We start from the raw sequence: 19,605 nt of genomic DNA, 5'->3' as shown, positions 1-19,605 counted from the left end.
CTTTCGGGACAGCAGCCGAGCACCGTAACCGCTGAGCCACCGCGGCGGCCCAAGTAACGCGGTCGTCTGTTATTTGCATAGTGATTCAGTGTTGTGATCATCATACGTAACGAACTCTGTCACTAAAGTAAGTGCTGCAGTGAAGTAATAAGTGCAATTTCGATGTTTTAGAAAAGGATGCCTCAGACGAAGCGCGAGGACACTCGAAAAAAAAGCTTTCTCAGTCCCAGGACTCTGATTCTGCGGCCAGTAGTAACAGTAAAGGAGTGCCGTTCAGGGAGCTATTGCATCAAGGAATGGCCGCTGTACAAGACTGTAAACTAGCCCCAGAACTCATTCCACTGTTAAACGGCGGCGTGGGCCAGATTAGCGTAGCCATCAATGGATGTAACATCTTTACATGGGGGTGCGTGGTTGCTGAGTAACTTTTTCTATCTTTTCAACTCCTCCACCATGTCATGAAATCCAGTAAACTGATTTAACAGAAGGCTCAGAATGTTGATTTCATTCAGCTTTCTATTGAATACGGCTACAAACGCTCAGACTATTTGCTTGTTTTCGCTTCCGATCAAAAAGAAGCTGTCCAGTGTTTGTTCACTCATTCCTCGCACTTTTGCTGCGCCCTCTGGCGAGAACACCACCTAGTTATTTTCATATTCCATGCATTGGACTTCATGAGAGTGAAACTTGCTCTTACAGTGGGTGAAAGTCCTGTCTTTGTCAAAACGTTCCTTGGCATATAGGTGAGCGCGTTGCGATGGTAGTGTGCCTTGATCATGAAGGAGCAAGGCTCGCATGCGCCTACCCGCAAGTGGTATCGTCGGAAATAATGGCGACTCTGTGCGTCGATGTTTTGCACGTGGGAGCACATATATAAAGAACAACTAATTATTTGCAAATGCTACGCTTTTATTGCAAATGGAAACCCAACTTTTGAATACTTAACAAAGTAAAAATGCAAAAATGCTAAACAATATCTTGCACACTCAGTTCTGCCTTTCTTCACGCACAGATAGTTGCTGGGATAGATCTGTACATCACGGGAGTAATTCTGTCGTCCACCTTCGAAGTTATTTTAATAACACTAAAGAAGTGTGACGTGTTTTCATTTCATTCCCAGTAGCCGTTAGCTTTATGTGCTCACGACTGGATTTTAACATTTACCAGCGAAAATTGTACTTCTTCAGCAGCGTTTGCACTTACCTAGGACACACCCGGCACTAGCTTTCCGAGATGTGCATATAATGTTCATATTTCAAGGATTACGTGTTTTTACTGGCGCATTTACGAACCACAGCCATATATATAGGAGAACGATACTAACTCGCGCATGGTTGAGAACTGACATAAGGAAGCATTATAGGGTAAAATTGCCCATGCTTTAATGAACGAAGATGGTCTAAAATCGGTCAAGAAGAAACAAGGCATGGGCCAAAATCGGGTGTACGTACTAAGAGGCAAAGGCTATGGTAAGAGTGACGTGTACAAATTTCGTAGGGCGATATTTTTGGCTTTGGATTAAGAGAATAATTTCCTGCGCAGGCGTAAAGCTACCACACGGTGCAAGATTCGACGGAAATTGCGCTCTAGAACAACGGTATTATTGTCACTGAGCTGATTTACCTGTTATGTTCAGTTTGCTCGCTTACATCTATTCAATGCTAATGATTCATAGTAATGCAAAATTCTGTGAACAAAAATAGGTATTGAAAGTTTTCAAACTCCTAGCTCCGCAACCAGTAGGTTCCGGAACTGGCGAAATGTACAGCTTAATGTAAATTCAATATATTAATATTTTAAAACACCTATCGGCGCAATATTCGATCGTGAGTGCTAATTTACCCTAAAGTACCATGAAATACGGCATTTATTGGTGCATGAGAGCTTCATTGCTGGACGCTTTTTTTTATTTACAGTGGAATGCAGGGACGTCTGGGAAAAACACAGCGCAGACTGTCTCGGATGGGTGAGCACAAAAGCGATTTTCTTTTATCTCGCTTTAGATGTGTAGCTTACAATCATTTGCAACCCAAAGACTGAATCTGCACTGCAGCCGGCCAACTTTCGATCACAAACCGCCTAACACAGATTACAATATTGACAGTACCTTAGCCCGGAGTCTACTTTGCGTCAGGTCCCGCGCTAGCGTTTGGCCACGTCCAGAAAAGAGATGCGAACCGCCCATTGTTTTCGTCATGTCTGATTATGTCTTCCGGCCTTGCGCCATTCCTTGAAATGTGATCTGTGAGAAGCAGATTTTTTACGCCGCCGGTATCAGCCTGCTAGCCCTTGACACTGCAGGGCGGAAAAAAGGAAACTAAAAATTATTAAATATTCAGCAAATAGAGACAGCAACTCGCATAGCAGTGTAGTCACTGACATTAAACTGAAGGTAACGGCACCAAAAATTTTAAGGAAGGGTGGTAGTATTTGCGATGTGCACGTTTTTGCCTTGTAACTGAACTAATTGTTTGGATGCCGCGTTTTATATGCTAGCTGGGAGGCCTATGATCGCTTTGACATGCTACCTATACACATGCGCATGCCGGGTGTCCATGAACTCTGCCGGACTTTTCGCATTCTGTGCAGCTAGGTCGGAGCTTATTGCTGATGCGTAATTACAGGGAGATCCCTGGGCTGTCCAGGTGATTGAAATGGTTCTCTACTACTGTCTTGTAAAATCTATGCCGTAAAAACCACCACAGTTTCCGATGCGTGCAATGTTATTCGGAAGGTGTGCACAATGGGTGTGGTCTCCGATATAGGAAACATGATCTCTATAAAATACAACGTAATAGCGCTGCAGTATGCAATATTGTTCCTGTCCCTTCTACAACCCTTCTACTCCTTGAAATCCTAAACTGGGAACTGGGAAATCCTAAACTTGACTTGCGCCTTGTGCTTTCGCAATGCTTTACACCAGGGTAACTATCTCCCAGTTGGTGATTTGCCCGCTCCCACCGCGCCCTCTTCCTTCCATGTTAACCACCTTCCGGATGGTCCCCAATGTAACTACCTTCCGGTTACGCGTTCCTACGCTCTCGTCATACCCTGCTTCTTCCAAGGTAACCCTCCTCATTCTTCTAGGGTAGCTACCCTTTCTCTGGCTACCGTTTGAACCACCCACCGCCTACCCCTTCTTGCGCTCTCCCCTTAACCTGCTCCGTCAATGGTAATCACCTTCCGAGTGGTTCCGATGGCAAGGCACCCACCGGTTACGCTGACTACTACTACTACTACCACTACTACTACTACTACTGCTGCTGCTACTGCTACTACTACTACTACTATACTACTTTACTACTACTAATACTACTTCTACTACTAGTACAAAAACGTGATGTCCAGGACTGAGCGCTTAACAGCTGTCGCTGTAAAACAGTAATTGGTGGCTTCTCGCTACAGCAAAGTGAAATCCAAAATTTGGCTTATGCTGATGTCTTACTTTGCAATATTCTCTTCTAATAAAAACAGTGTGCCCGTGGTTCTGCATGTAACTGAGCAGCCTTGTGAGAGTTCAGGTGGGGCTTTTAACCTTTATATTTCAAAGAGCTTTGGATGAAGAAACTGGAGTACAAACCAAGCTGTTTCGGAAGAGTATTTGGGGACTACTGTGCATTATTATCCCAATAGTGGACCTGACTGGGATTCCCGAATATCATCTGTCAGGCGAAAACCTCAGGCTCGGATGGTTATGAATGTGTCTGGGTTTGCACGAGATTAAGTATGCACTATATTTTAGCGCAGTAACACTACAAGGCGCATTTTCCGATTTCGGCCGTACGTACAAGGTCGTTCACCCTTAGTGCGAATATGCGAGTGCATGGCCGTGTTCGTTCGAGGACCACTGCGTCCGACATTGCGCGCATCGAACTGAAGTGATGACGCGCATTGTGCCATCACGCCCAGGTCCATCTTTTCCTGTGCCATTTCGCTGCGATGAGCGGCTCTGTCACACGCCGTGGACCTCTCAGGATTGCCGCCACGCGCGCACCTCTTCGCACTACGTACATCTCTGAAACCTGCTTTATGGTTGGTGGGCCACCTGCCCACAAGTTCTGGCCAACCTGCCGTACTCGTAGGTGTACACCAGGCAGGCCTTCACCTGGGCGAAGGCCTTAATGAAAGGTACACATGGATGAAGACATTTCCGGGAAATATCTCATGGAAATGTCTCCCTGAAGACGTTTCCGGGAAATGTCTTCAGGGTAACAGCATTTAGGCCAAATGCCCTTCGGGCGAAGGCCTTTATGGTTAAGAACATTAGTTTAAATACCTTTAAGTCAAAATAGGCTCTTTCATTCATGACGCATAAGAACCCTATGTGCCCACTGTAACTAGTGCTACTGCACGATATTCCACGCTGGCCATGCAAATCCGCCTGCTATATTTTTGGTTTTGAAGCTCATCTACCTTATATAAGCGTTGCATTCCACAAGAAAAAGCAGAGGCGATGCATAAAATTTTCGAGACTTCTCTGTGGTGCTCTACTAGGAGCTAATGCGTCGAAGGAATTTGTTTCGCCCTCTGCATTCTGATGAGGCAGGTCTTCACCACTTGTTTGTTTATGAGCTTGTCCCAAGGTTTTTATTGTGTTAGCACAGCAGATTCCTCTCTGTCGGTTAGCCTTTGTCTGTAAGGTCCTTATGCGTGCTCAGCTGTTTGTGATTGCTTTGGTGCGGCTCTTAAACTTCATATGTCAAGGGGGGTTTGGGTTAGGACACTGGGAACAAACCAAACCTTTTTGGAGGTGCATATGGTGGCAGCCTTACATTATCATCGCAACAGCGGACCAGACTGGGATTCTCAAATCTCCTCCATTAGGCGACAACCCAGGCTAGGATAGGTAGGAAGCAATTGCCGGCAGACCACTGTAAGGCTGCCCACCTGTACATTTACACCACCATAACCGCCACCGTCAGCCACCTGGTTGAGGACAACCGGCCTCAGGCGTCCCACGCTTATTCTAGGGCACATGGCCTTGTTGCGTCACCACGTCCTGATCAACGGTTTGGTGAGCAAGGTACCTACCGCTGCAGGTTGCAGTGCACTTAATGAATGATACCGATAGGCTGTGCGGAAAGACCTGTCCCGGTCTCAAAGGCCCACCAGTGGCAGCACCTGCCCCACACGCCCGTGGCGCATGGCTTAACCTATGCACCATTGCACCAGGAGTGGTGCGACTGCACCCAGCGGTTTAGACATTGAAAGCAGAGAATGGCTGATGCCGCGTATATCGACATTGAACCATTACCTGTATTGCTTCACACGCTTAAGGCGGATCTAAAGTGTCCCCTGTAGTTTTAGTGCACCAGCACTAAGGCCCCCACTCACACTTTTCACCACCTTATCACGATAGCGTTAAATGCCCCTTTACGCAGAAAATCCGGTGTCGGTGTTGTAAGCGAAAAATCATGGGCATGGCTCTGTCAGGTGGTCCACAGAGAGCAACCTAGGAGGCAGGGGGCCCATCTACGTCACGTGACCCCTCGGCGTGATCGCAACCTGCCAGTCGGATAGTGAAGAAACTGTCCACCGTGCCGGTGGCAGTAAAATTATTTATTCGTCGCTCGGCAAGAGCAACATGGGCCTCATAATCCTCACCTCTGGGAGAACCTGCCATCGCAGAGCAGTGACTCATCGCTTAATCACTGCACTAATGCACCAGGTGGGGTATGGGGACTCCCAGAGACCTATGAATATAAAGTAGAGAATGACCTTCCGCAAATATGGTAGATAACCCACTACGCTATAGCATCGTACCCTTGAGGAGGAACTTAAGTGTCTCCTCCAATTTTGTTTCAGTCCTGCTTGACCTTGAGAACCGAATATCGAACCGGAAACAAAGCTGAAGTGAACATCGAAATGCCTGCACACCTAGCTGGCATTCGGACTAACCACAATAACTCATCCGTTATTTATTTTTTTAAGGAGCAAAACATTTCTTCATTTAGCTGTGCTTAACAGCCAGTTAAGTGCACATCATCCTATTCTGTTTGCGCCCCCTCGTCATGTACGTGGAGGGACTTTGGGAGGTTTTTGAAGGGTGATGCGGACACCTTCCATTTCTTCATTGTATATTTTCGCTGGCTGTACCGCTCGTGTCTCTCCAGAAAACAGAGGACTAAAGTTCTGACTTAGGGGTTCTTTACTGTACCGAAGTATTGACAGCCTTACCTCGCCTTTCTAGACAACAGTTTATGAAAGAGTGTGGTACTGATGTGTATTCAATTGGCCGCAATGCCTTTCTTTTTTAAACCTTTCCGCTGAAAACGTGGCTTAGTGCTAAGGGGATGTTTCTTACATGTGCCACCTATTTCAGTAGCCGGAAGCTATTAATCATTGCTCTGTTTTCTCCAGTTGCGGTTATTCTTTCGAACATTCTTCAACAGGCTCTGAAAAAAAGGACATTGATATTGCGCCACATACTATAAGATTTTTGCATGCAATGGAAGGTTCTAAGACTCCACGGTATCTTCTAGGGGTCATTGGACTGTTTAGGCCATGGAAGAGCGATATGATAGATCGGCACGCAGAGCTGCCGCGTTCATCGAGGTGTTTGTTCAAAGAGCAATGTGCTTTGGAAGTTGATATGCTGCTCAAGATTGACGCCATGCCCACTGAAGTTTGATGTTCCGACATAGGGATAGCAGGATGGCGGTGTGAATATGCATGTCGAGTTCATGGGATGCGGCCAGGTTAAGTAAGGCTACAGACATGTCAATTTTGATCTATTTTGGTGCAATAAAGAAAAAAAATCTGCTGAGGTGGCATTACAGTCTAATGTAGTGGCGAGCAAATCTGCTGTGTTAGCTCTGCTGTGGGCTCGAATCGCACGGCGGCTTGGGATGAATAAAATTATAAATGTTTTATCTATAAGAGTAAATAAATTAAATGCATAAAACGCTTAATATTTTATTCTCTTTAATAATGCAGGAAATGGTTTATGCATTCATTATTTTAAGGCATCCGCATGCTTGACATATGCCGCCCCCTGCTGAGCTTGCCCTCTCTAGTAGCGATTTCGATACTGTCGCTTGTGACGGATTTGGAAAATTGGCGCAGGGCTGTGATTGGCGTTTGGTGGTCACGTGAAACCTGCCACGTCGTCACTCTCTCGACCCTTTAGGAAGTTTTATACAGATACAAAAACGAACTCTGCAAACTTCACCTTCCATCGTGATATACAATGATGAAACGTCCATATTTACTTTATTCTCCCGCAATCAGGACCATCACCAAAGAAAATTTGGCCCCAATGCACCCGCTTAAGCTTAACGCGCCTAAGTGCTCCAGCGCGTTTGCTTTTGTATGTCTTTGCTTGTATTTAGTTAGTTTTTTACGTGCTTGAAAAATCGAGTTGCGCCCATATGTTGCAGTTGTTCTTCAGCTTCCTGGGGTGCCCTTTGCGATTCGAAACGCTGTGTTCTCTGTTCGGTAGTCTATACAACCACTTGTACACGCTTCTTTATAGCACGTTCCTCCGATGACTTCATCATTTGTCTCTTTCTCTCGCGTTTCTCGGTCTTCATGCGTTTTCGCATCGCGTTTAGCAAGGTTATAGTGTCTTCGTCGTTCTGCTTCGGCTTGCTGCCTCGCCATGTCCACTGGATCGGTTCATTCACGAAGGCGCTCTCTCCTTTTCCACCTCTGTGCAGCTCGCCGTCCACTTCATAAGGCTTGAAAATGTGTGGGAAAACCGGTCTCGTCCGTGATTTAGCGCTTGCTGCACTGCACGGTCTTCCGGCGACTTTATCCTTCGCCTATTCTTTCTGGCATCTGCATGCGCATGAAACGCGTTTCTCGAGATTCAGCTTCCCATCCTCTCTCCACTCGGTTGCAGCCGGCGCGACGCTCCCCGAGCTTACCCGAGTTACTACGAAGCTTCTTCGGGAAATCACTTGTTTTTCACTGGTGGCCCGTCTAGTGCTAGCGGACTTAAACAAAAAAATTAGGCAGTGGCTTACCTCTAATTAAGCCTGGGTATACAAGCGAGAAGCTTCAGTTATGCTTGGTTTAACGGCCGTCCACTCCCTGCCTGTACGGAGGCGGAGGAGGAGGCGGAAATCGGCGCGGTTAAAACTGCCCGCAGGAATGCGGAGAGGAGGGTTGCCGGCTGCGACGCGGGCAACACTCGGCTGCAACGAAAGGTCAAACGGTGGGCGAGGAGGCGAGGCGCGACGTTGTAGCGACAGCGAGGAGGCGACGCACATGCGCAGTAGCGCGCAGCTGCGCCGAAAGGTCAGGCGATGGCTGCGGCGACGGCCAGGAGCGACCACCTGCGCGGCGCGTGACGTCACTCGGTTTCGCACATGCGCATAACTCACCAGTTCGGGCCACGCGAAGCTCGACGATGACCAGCGTAGTGAAGCTTTTCGCTTCAAAAGTGCCTTTTCAACAGAAAGCCCTCCTCATGCGCTACTAGAGTGGCCCACGGGTGATTCGTACGCGGGGTGTCATTTTTCGACATCAAACACCTCGATCGACTTCTGAGCCGTTAGATCGATGTGTTTGTGCAATACCGAGGAGGCATGAAGTGACTGAGCGTAGCCAAAGCCACGGTAATAAAAAAGTAAACCACAAACGTCTTCATGTCCTCAATTGCGCTGCGAGGTCGGTTTCCACATTACGCCTTTGCAACCGTCAGTGGGCAGCGTCTTGATCGTAATAGTAAGAAAACAACATTCGCAGCAAATGAGTTATATTGAAAGGGAGCTAATTCGTACTTTGTGAATGGAATGGACAGCATTCTATTGCGCTTGTATTATTCAGAGATTTATAATATAGTCGTCTACAATGAAACTAATATGCGAATATCTCTGTATAAATGCATCTAGCATTTCACCTGTAGTTAACATAAACATCATAACCAGTTAATACAACATTTATCCGGTCATGAAGAGTAAAACTTGCTGTTTATCTCTCTCATTTACTATATTCTTGTAGATGAAAAAAAATTCCTTGCATTACGTACGGTTAATTTGGGTGGCAGTTTGTCACTTAAGAAGCTTTATATTTGAAGAGTTTGCTGCAGAAAGAGTAATTCTACCGTGTTTTCTGCAGATCGAAGATGAGTACAGGTCATGCGACTCGGAATTCCCTGAGTCTATGACAGAAAACGTAAGTTGGCACTGCGAGCCTTGTTTTTTAATGTTGTTTCCTTCATTGCTTCAAGAAGACTAATACCCTATCATTTAGAAGCGAAAGAAGGAAATGGTGTCGTGCTGTTGTGTGGTCACCTGACCGTCATTGTGAGAAATTTAAATGACTGCACTAGTGACAGTGGTTATGGAAAATGTCGCAGAAGAAATCACTATTTCGTTTGGGTCACCGTGGTTGTAGTGGCGCCAGTGAGTAGAAGAAAATTTGCTATCCAGACTTTGAATTGAAAAATACACAATTGATCCCAAATGATATATATATGATAATAACGATTTCATTTCCTGCACATTTATGCAATAGCGAAAATTCAACCTCAACAACTCTTGTGGTGCTGCTCCTGTCTACGGTGTTTTATACGTATGCCATCAACGCAGAGGCACAGGTGAAGCTTATTAGTGTCATTCTTCATAATCGACTAGCGCGATAAAAAATTCATAAACGAAACCTTGAGCCGAATATCTAGTAAATGGGCGTGCCAGAAGAATTCTACCTAGTATAGCATTGCTGCTGTACTTAACACTAATTTCTTAAAACAAAAAAAGAGTGCTTCTTCGCTTTTTTAGGCTCACCGTAACCGTGAGCATTCCGTGTAATCGTTCGATAAAAGTGCATTAATATTTCAGTGGTGCAGCTATCAGCTCCGCAGCCTATAAGGAAAAAAACAAGAATTCTTGTGATGAAATCCGCCAGAACATTGCGCACTCACCTAGAGGTGCACGTGTCTGAGCTCTGGCAGTTTACTCGTAGACCATACGATGGTAGAGTAAGCAACACAAGCCAAAAACTTCCCGTTCAGGCGGAATTAAAACTGACATAGACTGGACTTTGTTATTGCGGGAGAGATACAAGCTGTTGTTTCTTGAGCCTTTTTTAGTATTTGGTCATGCAAAAAAAAACTACTTTCTTTTTTCAAAGAATATCGGCACCTAACGTAGTGCTTCCGAGATTTTGATTTCCCTTAAAATAGGCGCTATTTTTTTCCCGTCGTATATTTATCGGAACTGTGTTTAATGCTTCTTTTGTGAAATCAATTTTGATTTTCTTTTTTTTTTCGAACAGCAAAGTGACTTTTCTAAAGCTTTGGTGAGTATAACTGAAGCGCATCTTATATTGGACAAGAAAAAAATACGGTTAATAAAAGCTGAAATCAATTAGCTCGCCAGCATTGTTACTAGCGTCTCTAGCACCCTCCCCTACCCCACAAGCGAAAACATTCACATTACAGCGGTCAAATTCTTTTTTGAATCAGGACATTTGTCTGGGCAAGAACATAGACAAGAACGAACACACACGACAAGACTGGCGCTGAACTTTCGATTTCCAGGTCGTTATGGCAAAGAAGTTAACCAGGGTCATGGCTTTATCGTGCTTAGTTCGTCGACATAGAAAACAGTCCAATGTAGGAGAAATACGTTCAATCAGGACTTTAGTCTCGGCTAGTTGGTGAATAGCTCATTTCTCGTTGTCACATTGCGTTTATTTTTTATTGCTTCCTTGTGTATATTTCTGTAGTGCTTCTCAGTTCACTGATCCAAGTGTTTCTAGGTCAACCAAACCTGCACGTATCATGCTTCGGTCGGAGCTCCCTATGCCTGGACACACAGTCTTCCAGGACCTAATTTGCTATATCTCCGCCCTTCCCAGTTCTAGGATTTCCTTTTACTCAGCTGGCGTTCTTTTCCTTACCACAGCTTTGCAGGTCCACGGGTGTGAGCACCTCTATCAGAAGTCTTTCGTGGACAAACCGTTTTCAAGATAACGCTCCCCATCCCATCACTGTTCCCATACCACACCCTCACGAGGGCTTCATCCTTCATCATGAAGGTCTTTTGGAACACTTTGGAAGTATCCACCCTTGGCGCGCGCTAAATAGCGCCTTTGCTTTGAGGGGAAAGCCCCGGTGACTTTTTGGAGGGTCTGGTGTTGGATGAGTGGCGGGATGGAGAGCGCAAACTAAAAAATCTCAGAAGTCCTCCAGTCGAAACGATGTTCCTCGCACAGATGTTCCTCGCTGAACTTTTCTTCACTGTGTTTTCTGTTATCAGGAATAAGGAGTAGAAATTCATGCTGTAAGACTAGGGGAAACTGGGAAAGCATCGCTTCACAATGCTTCTTCTAGATATTGCTATAACACCTTGAATATGCAAGAAGTCTGCGCTTGGGCGCAATGCAAGAAGCCCCCTGTTCGGCGAAACTCGAAACTCCCCGAGGACTGGCTATGTCCTGAGATGAATCAACAAACGGTATTGATAAGATAGGATATCACAGTCTAGGCGTTCACCACAGGGTGTTGAGGTAGGCTGACTAAGGGAGGAATCATTCAGGAGGAAGAGCAAGCTGGAAGGTCTATTTTACATGTCTACACAATTGAGAGTACGTTCGAGCACATAAAACAAGCCAGTTATCTCATAAACATTCCAGGATGCGTTGTCCAGTCCCCCTCAGCGGCCCCCGCGGGCTTCTTAAAAACCGTTACAAGTCCGCAGATACCCACTCCTGGGGAATCTGCTACTTATAGAACTAGAACGTTCAGCGGCCACACACAAACACACACACACACACACACACACACACACACACACACACACACAAACACACACACTTGAATGGGGTAGAGTGGAGACCACCGCAGAAGAACAATGCTTACCATGTCGCCGTTCTAGGAGCGGGGAATGTTACGGCTTGTTTAATCCGCAAGCCGTAAGTCTTGCTGCGACGGTTCCGGCCTAGCACGGTGGACTCAGCAGTGCTCAGCTAGTCGGTCAGCGACCTCATTACTCTCCATGCCGAGTGCCCCGGGACCCATGTGATCTGATTTTTGAGTGAAGAGTTAGAAAGCCAATGAGTTAGTAGTGAAGTTTCCTAAATTTGAGGGATTCTATCAACAATAGCGATGTCATACACATAACACACATAATAGCAACACAAAAACGAGATTTCCATGACACCAGTAAGCACGAGGCAAGCCGAGGTGAACAATAACAAAGTTTACTCAAGCAATGTCTTGTACCTCGAAAGGATGCCACTGGTCTCGAGGAGAGATTTCAGTGCTATGATCGCCCCTTTCTGTAGCGAATGCGTCAGCCATGCATCAATACCTTTTGAAGAATAAAAGACATTTCATCAAAGGTGTTCAAGACTCTCTTAAGTTGTGTACTAAAACTGTCATGCTCTGGGGGTCATGCACTCACTCACTCACTCACTCACTCACTCACTCACTCACTCACTCACTCACTCACTCAATCACTCACTCACTCACTCACTCACGCACTCACTCACTCAACTATGGCTCTGCCTACTTGCGCAGATGCGACTAGAAAGCGAGTACTACAAGTAGTGCAGCTGCCAAAAGAGAGCTGAAGCAGCGAGCATATTTTTTCTACAAGATATTTCATCTCCTGCAACCAACCAAATGCAGTCGCCTGTCAGAAGAAATCTGGAGTTTAAGGCATAATTATCGCAGTCCATAACTCTCCAAGCTGTACCTTTTCTACGGATCCTGTGGTGTGAATGAAGCTGTATAATCGTGAGATAATAAGTTATATTAAGTTAAGAAGTTGAAATTGAAAATCACATTATCAAGCTAATAGAGATAACCAGAACCAAAACGACACTATGAGCTTTTCGTCCCAGAAAATTCTCGCTTAAAAAAAAACCTTTCATTTGACACTGCCGTGTGTAAGTCGTACTCGCTACGACTAAAGATTATGAAAACGATATAACTGTCTTCATCTTAAGTGGAGCTCTTTGCTTGGCTGTCCTTTCTTACTTTATTGATGTGAAAGGACACGCCACGTTTTAGGAGAGATTTTTTTTTCTTTTAAGAATGTCACGCACTCCATTCTGTGTATCACAGAAATTAAGAGTAGCAAATTCCTCATGCGTGCAGCATTACTGTGTCTGCCTCTAGAACAAGGATAAACAATATTTGTGCATCGTGAAAAAGTGTGTGCAGATGTTTGCCATGAAAGCTACCCCAAAAGTACATAATTTATTTTTGCGCAAAGATTTCGCATTCCTTCAAATAAATTTAAATTCCTAGTTGGAGAGCCACGTTTCCATTTACACCTGTACACCAGCATGGTGTGTCATAACTGTACCTTGTAGCCGTCCAGCATAAATTGAATCTAAAAGTAACAGCCTTGCGTGCGTTGCCTTAATCTGTATTACTTTTCGAGTGCCTGGGGAGTTGGATTTACGTTAGCGTAGTGTTTCCGAAACTGGAAGCATACGGTCAGGATTTGCAGCCAATTCCATTGCTGAGTTCTTCAAAGCCCAAAGCCATAGTCCAGAACGTGGCACTTCTTTTTCCCGCCTCTCCAGGAATGCTACTCCAAGTTGCTGGCGGAGGACGACGAATGCATGCATGTGAGTTATCCATACAGGTATTTCAAGCTCGACAATCTCATTTTATTAGTTCTATAGCTTTTCGGTGCGAGTACTTGCGGTGTTGTGTTCATTGTACTATCTTAAAAACCCCTACCTGCTGCCGAAAAAAATTATAGTGTAATGGTGCCTGTTAAGAGTGGACAACGAGGCCTGGCGCCGGCGGCAGAAGCATAGACGACGACGGACGGGGGTTGTTGCTCTCCAAATCACCGAACCTCCGAACCGATCGAAGGACGCTGTCTCCCACGGGCCTGGGAGAAATTACTGTCAGACGAGTGTCGTCGTTAGGCAGAGATGCGGCGAGAACTTGTGACCGCAGCAGCAACGCTGGAAGCAGAGATGCACAAGAAGCAGCTGTATACAGCGGTATACGTTGGCCGAGTCGGCCTTCGGGTCACCGGACTGGATGATGCTACGCAGGGTCACGCTGAGCGAGGCTGCTAATTGAAAGACGCTGTGTCGAATGGGTCTCGTGCTTCGGCCATCCGGCGGGGGAGTTCGAGAAGGTTCAACCACCTGCGAGGAGACTGCGGGATTCTGCTTTCCCACAGAGGCAACGCACAGAAAACTTGCGGCAGTGGTCAAGGTGACGCATCTGTGTTTGATGACTGTCTTCCCCTTCTCATCCCCCGAGCTGTGAGAGAGCGAGAGAGCTTCAGCACTGCCCCGTGCCGTGGGTGGTACCGCCAGCGTCATCAATGGCCCATCCGATTGGACAACGTTATTCGAACCAAGTTCCCCAGCCAGGGATCTAGGGAACGCGAACCGTATTTAACGGGATGTTGTTGTGTGATCGGAGCATTCTCATTGCATTGCTTTCGATTCGATTCTCATCTGTAAATATGTAGAATAAACCCTTTTGTACAGTTTCCTCGATAGCGCAGTCCGACATCGTCATTCGGAGCCGGTACCTGCGGGGCTAAACGAGTTAGTCATCTCCAGGACCCCTCCGTCTCCAACACTGGTTCCAGCGGTGGGATAGAAGCCCCATTCTCAACATGCCATAAAGAGTGTTATGAAAGCAGATATCAGCCCGCCACCAGCTTCTCATGGTACGTCATGGGCGGGGTATCGCAGTCAGCGTTGGGGTCTTGCAATAATGCACGTAGCACCGAACAATAAAATAACCCTCTAAATATGTTTTGTAAGTTGTAGAAACATTACATTTCACATTGGGATGCGACATAACTATTAGAAATTAAAATATAACAGCATAAGTTGTACCGAAAACTTTAACATTCAAAGTGATCGTTATTGTAATGTTGTCTTCGAAATAAAACTACCATGTTAAAAATTAACAACTGATGTTATATGTTCTGTTATACTTATAATTAACGTCTAAATAGACGTTTTTACAAACGATGTCTACATAGTATTGTAATGTTTGAAGTGTAACTTTAAAACGTATTTACAAAATACAATTAGAGCACCAGTCCCAGAACTTTTCCGAGTTTTCCTGCAGTAAACATTTCAACCAGCAGTGCTTTGCAACTGCCCCTATCAGACTGTGCTTTCCATTAAAGCGCAACGCCTTGTTCCTATTTGTATCCCCTGTAGCTACGGGTTCGCAATAATCACTTTCATGTTTCATTCGTTCGTTCTGCGCTTCCAAATGCTCTGTGCCTTAATGTGTCTTTGAAATATTATTGTCATGATAAAAATTATCACCTAATGTTAGATGTTGTATTATAAAGATATCAACTTCTAAATAGACATTTCTATATTAATTTCTCCATAGTATTTTAATGCTTGAAGTGTAACTTTAAAACGTCTTTACAAAATATATTTACAGCACTGGGTCACAGAACTTTTCCGAGTGTTCTTACAATAAAAATTTCAGGTAGTGGTACTTTCAACTGCACTTCTCAGATTGCGCGTTCCATTAAAGCACAAAGCATTGTTCCTATTTGTATCCCCTCCAGCTACAGGTCTGAAATAATGAGCTCCATCTTTTGTTCGTTCGTTCGTTCCGCGCTTTAAAATGCTCTGCGTCTTGAATGCTGCTATTGTGATTGTGCATAGGAGCCGGATGACTCAAGAAATATGAATGCGCGACTGATTTTCGAACGTGAGCTTTATGTTCTTAAGAAATATGGTCAAAATGTGGCTTAACCCATCGGTAAGGCGATCGAGCAGAGGGAGAGCATTATGTCGCCTCACGCATTCAGTAACTCTAAGCGAGCTCGCTAGCCGAGAAGAGCGCCTGAACAAGACAGAACATTAAGGACTAAAAGTGCTGAGAGGGCTGTCAACCCGGAAGAAGAACGGGTGATTGAAGCCATTCCTTTAAACGCAATGTATCAGAACATTCACGCTTAAAGCTTTTGAACTATTCGGCTTCATACTGCCACAGCAAGACGTCCCTTTCTTGAACTAGGAATTTCTCATCAAGCAATCTATTTTTCCTTTGAAGCTGTATGGTTGCATTTGTGTGGACGGTAATGAGTAATTATTACCTCTTTAAGGTACTACCAATGAATACTAAACGTTTAACTGTAGCCGAGTGTATCATCATCAGCATGTGCGCACGAGACGACCACTGCGTACGTTTCTGCCCAAACGCTGCCAGTATAAATACCAGAGCACTTTGCTATAAATATTCATTCCTCGTTGCCACATGCATTACAGTAACAGGGTTGAAAACTGAGAGCACTTCTGTTAGTTTTCCCTTTGCAGCCCATGTGGGAGTGTAGCTTTGTTAAAGGAGCGGGAGGCACTGTTTACACACCAAAATCAGAGTGTACTGGGAGCGTTGGAAAACTCTCACATTACCATGGGTCGGCAATGTTGTATCAGGCACGTTAGTCAAGTCTAAGTCATAAACAACGTGATGTGTTTCATACCTTTTATTTAGATATACATTCCAATTTTTTTGATAAGTGATTTACCTTGAAATGAGACCTCAACCAGCTTGCTTTTGAAATTATATTCTTCTCTTTTCCGCTGTTTCGCGCCGTGTCAAAAAGTAACACACGCTACCTAGTTTCGCTGTAGTCGTATTCGGAGTGACTATTTTTCGCTTCAGGCTTGGGAAGAAGAAATGGGATTTTTGTTCTCCTCTTCATTCTCACAGAATGCAGTCGAGTTTTCCAAAGGTGGCCCAGGACCGTATACAGGTGAGCGCTGAGTCGAAAAACCTTCACCTTGCTTAAATCTTTTAAGCTTTGTCGGTGTGATGCTGCCAATGATCATTTCAACATGGCTGTCTTCAACTCATGCCACGCACGGGACCTCTAGAATGTCCAAGACTGGTCACTAGAACGCGTTCTTCCATTGCGATCAGAGATTCCTAGAGACAAGCTTGGACGCCCGTGGAACAAAGTATGGCCGGTGCCCACCACTCGCAATAGGTTCCACTACAGTATTCGACATAGCCCATAGCAAATAAATTTATTAAGTAGGAAGCTACTGGACATAAACGTAAGCACTGTTGTGCAACTAAGACAGCAGAAGAAAGAACAGGACACAAGCGAAGAGCGGCGAAGCTAAGAAAGCCCAAGATAGAACACGACACAGCGCACTTGTATCGCTCTTTCTTATACTGTCTTGGTTTCAGCGTTCTTCCCTTGCATCACGCACCACTCGCCCAGCAAGCCGTTATTCTGCAGTGGGTGAAACATGCAAGTGGAACAGTTTGAAAGCGCTAGAGTAAGCTATAGCATCAAAGTGACTGTGACTCAGCGACTGATGACGTGCTTTCGAAGAACCCACCAGGCATGCCAGAGTCCATAAGCAATGGATTCTGAATCAACCTTTAATAGCTTCAAAAACAACCCGTTGCGCCAAGAGAAATTATGTTTTTCATCTTCTAGCAATCGACATTGGCAGGCCTGATTCCCGGCATTCGCTTACTGCAAATGGGCGCCTGGCTACTAAAACTAGAAATCTTTTTAGCGGGATCTACTTATTTACCCTAGTAATGAGCATCAATCTTAAGGTTCATTCACTCAAACGAATCAATCACCATTTCTTTAAGTCATGGTGGACACTTTAGAATACTTCTATGCTTTCAATGGGAAAGCATTGATTAATGTAGTTTTGCTGGTTCTTATTTTCAGTTTTTTTCCCTGGCTTTCCGACGACAAACTTAGTTATTAGGATAGAGCCGTAAGGCAAGGCATGTAGCAGGTTCTTTTTTGTTTGCCAAGGAGCAAAGCTTCTTTGTTCCCTGTGGATTCCGTGCTCGCCTCGCAGTCAGAAAGTTCTGGAAGAAAATCCTCGCACCTTCCGATGAGATTTAGAGTATAGCGTTAGCCTGATAACTGACGTAAGGAAAATTACGTTAGCGTGCCGCAAGCAACTTATCCCCGCAGGCAGTTTTAGTGTAGCGTTCTGAAAACGTTAAACGCGATCTGCTGGACATGGAGTGAAAGGTACTTCTAAACGGTCGCCACTGCCGCTAACTTGCTAAAGTATAATATTGATACGGCTCAGAAGTGGGTGAAGAGGAAGTGTGTTCGTGATCTTGCTTGTGACCGCTCGGCCGTCTGGAACAGTTCTTGTGTTCCCAACTGTGTGGCGTGTAATATCCGTGACAAATCTGGTGGAGGTGCTGGGCACGCTTCCAGACCCGCACAGGCTACCGACCATTACCGATCTCACCCCAGTTCACCAGCGCCGCGGCCGCCGCATCCATAAAGCGTCCCGTGGATTCGGACTCCTTCCGGCTGCAACAAGGGCGACGAAACGTCGGACTTCGGAGGCACCAGTTTCCATGGGAACTGAAACCAGGCTCCCGGCGCACATCATCTGTCAGCAGCCACAAACACCCCCGTCATTTCATGCCGGCGTGTTCGAGGATGCCGAGGATTGGCTCGAGATCTTCGAGCGCATTATCTGTTACAATGGCTGGAGCGATGACCGTAAGCTCCACAATGTCTATTTCGCGCTTGAAGTGTCGACTCGGGCATGGTTCGAAAATCATGAAGCTTCGTTTACGTCCTGGGAAGCCTTCTACCGCAATCTTATAGCCACTTTCCCGAATGCAGACCGTCGAGAGCGAGCAAAATCTGCGTTACACTCGCGCAACCAGCGCCACAACGAGAGTTTACGCATGTACTACGAGGTCATGACCCGTCTTTTTAAACGCGCGGATCTCAACATGACGGAGAAGCTTCGCCACCTCATGCAGGGTGTCAAGCGAGAACTCTTCGCAGGACTCGTGCGCAGCCCAGCGCACACTGTGGCAAAATTTATCACCGAGGCGGCCACTATGGAGAAGACGCTGTAACAGCGGACCCGCCAATAGAATCGTGACGTCAGCACCTTTCGGTCTGATCCCATCTCTATGCCTCTGAGTATCGACGCGACCTTCCTACGCGAGCTGGTCCGATCTGTCGTCAGAGAGAAACTGCAGGCCTTCCGGACGCCGTCCGATACACCATCTTCCCCGCCACTGAGTGAAGTCGTCCGGGACGAGGTGCGCCTGCCTGCACAATAGCACCAAATTCCTGAGATTCCTCGTCAGGATGATGCAAGGCCCACATATGCGTCCGTCCTACGTCCGGCCTCTGGGTACGACGTCACTGTCGCGACTCTACCAGTGCTCTCACCGAGCTCACCTCGTGGCGACGCTCCGCCAGCCTACCAGCGATCGCGAAAGAGTGAAGTGTGGCGTGCCCCGGATCGTCGGCCCCTCTGCTATTACGGTGGCGAGGGGGGTCACCTCTACAGGGCGTGCCCATACCGCCTCGTGGGCCTGCGTGGTTTCGCGCCGGACGAGCCCTGCCCACAGAACGGGGAACGGCCGCATGAGATAGCATATCATGTGTCGACACGCCAGAGCCACATCACGTCAGACCACCGGGAGGCTCTGTCCCCGTCGCCGAGGCGCTACCACTCTCCAAACCTCAGTCAAACCTCAGGCTACTGTGGACACCGTCCTCCGAGTCCACGCCGAAAAAAGTGATTCCAGCGGCCTCTGGAGGCAAGGCCGCTGATGCCGGGACTTGTGAAGATCCTCCTGCGCCACTACCACGCGACGATGTTCCTCTGGGAGCGCGTGGCGACAGGATCCGACGTGCTACCTCCAATTTGTGCCTTAAAAGTGATGCA

The 19,605-nt window shown here is 46.3% G+C and overlaps 1 protein-coding gene across 1 annotated transcript in view; it reads left to right on the top strand.

Annotated features, from left to right (window-relative positions):
- The window catches only part of LOC149343865 (uncharacterized), a 93,833-nt gene that overhangs the window by 66,605 nt on the left and 7,623 nt on the right, over positions 1-19,605 (top strand). The window contains exons 4-7 of the mRNA XM_089546091.1: positions 1,917-1,966; positions 9,064-9,120; positions 13,486-13,530; positions 16,625-16,667. Of these exons, the coding sequence (XP_089402217.1) occupies positions 1,917-1,966; positions 9,064-9,120; positions 13,486-13,530; positions 16,625-16,667 (195 nt within the window). The remainder of the gene's footprint in view (positions 1-1,916; positions 1,967-9,063; positions 9,121-13,485; positions 13,531-16,624; positions 16,668-19,605) is intronic.

This window comes from Amblyomma mixtum, chromosome 5 (assembly GCF_055824585.1).
Source record: "Amblyomma mixtum isolate Tamu chromosome 5, ASM5582458v1, whole genome shotgun sequence".
Classification (NCBI taxonomy): Eukaryota; Metazoa; Arthropoda; class Arachnida; order Ixodida; family Ixodidae; genus Amblyomma; species Amblyomma mixtum.
The sequence above is the reverse complement of the archived record's forward strand: the minus strand, read 5'-3'. Positions and strand labels throughout refer to the sequence as shown.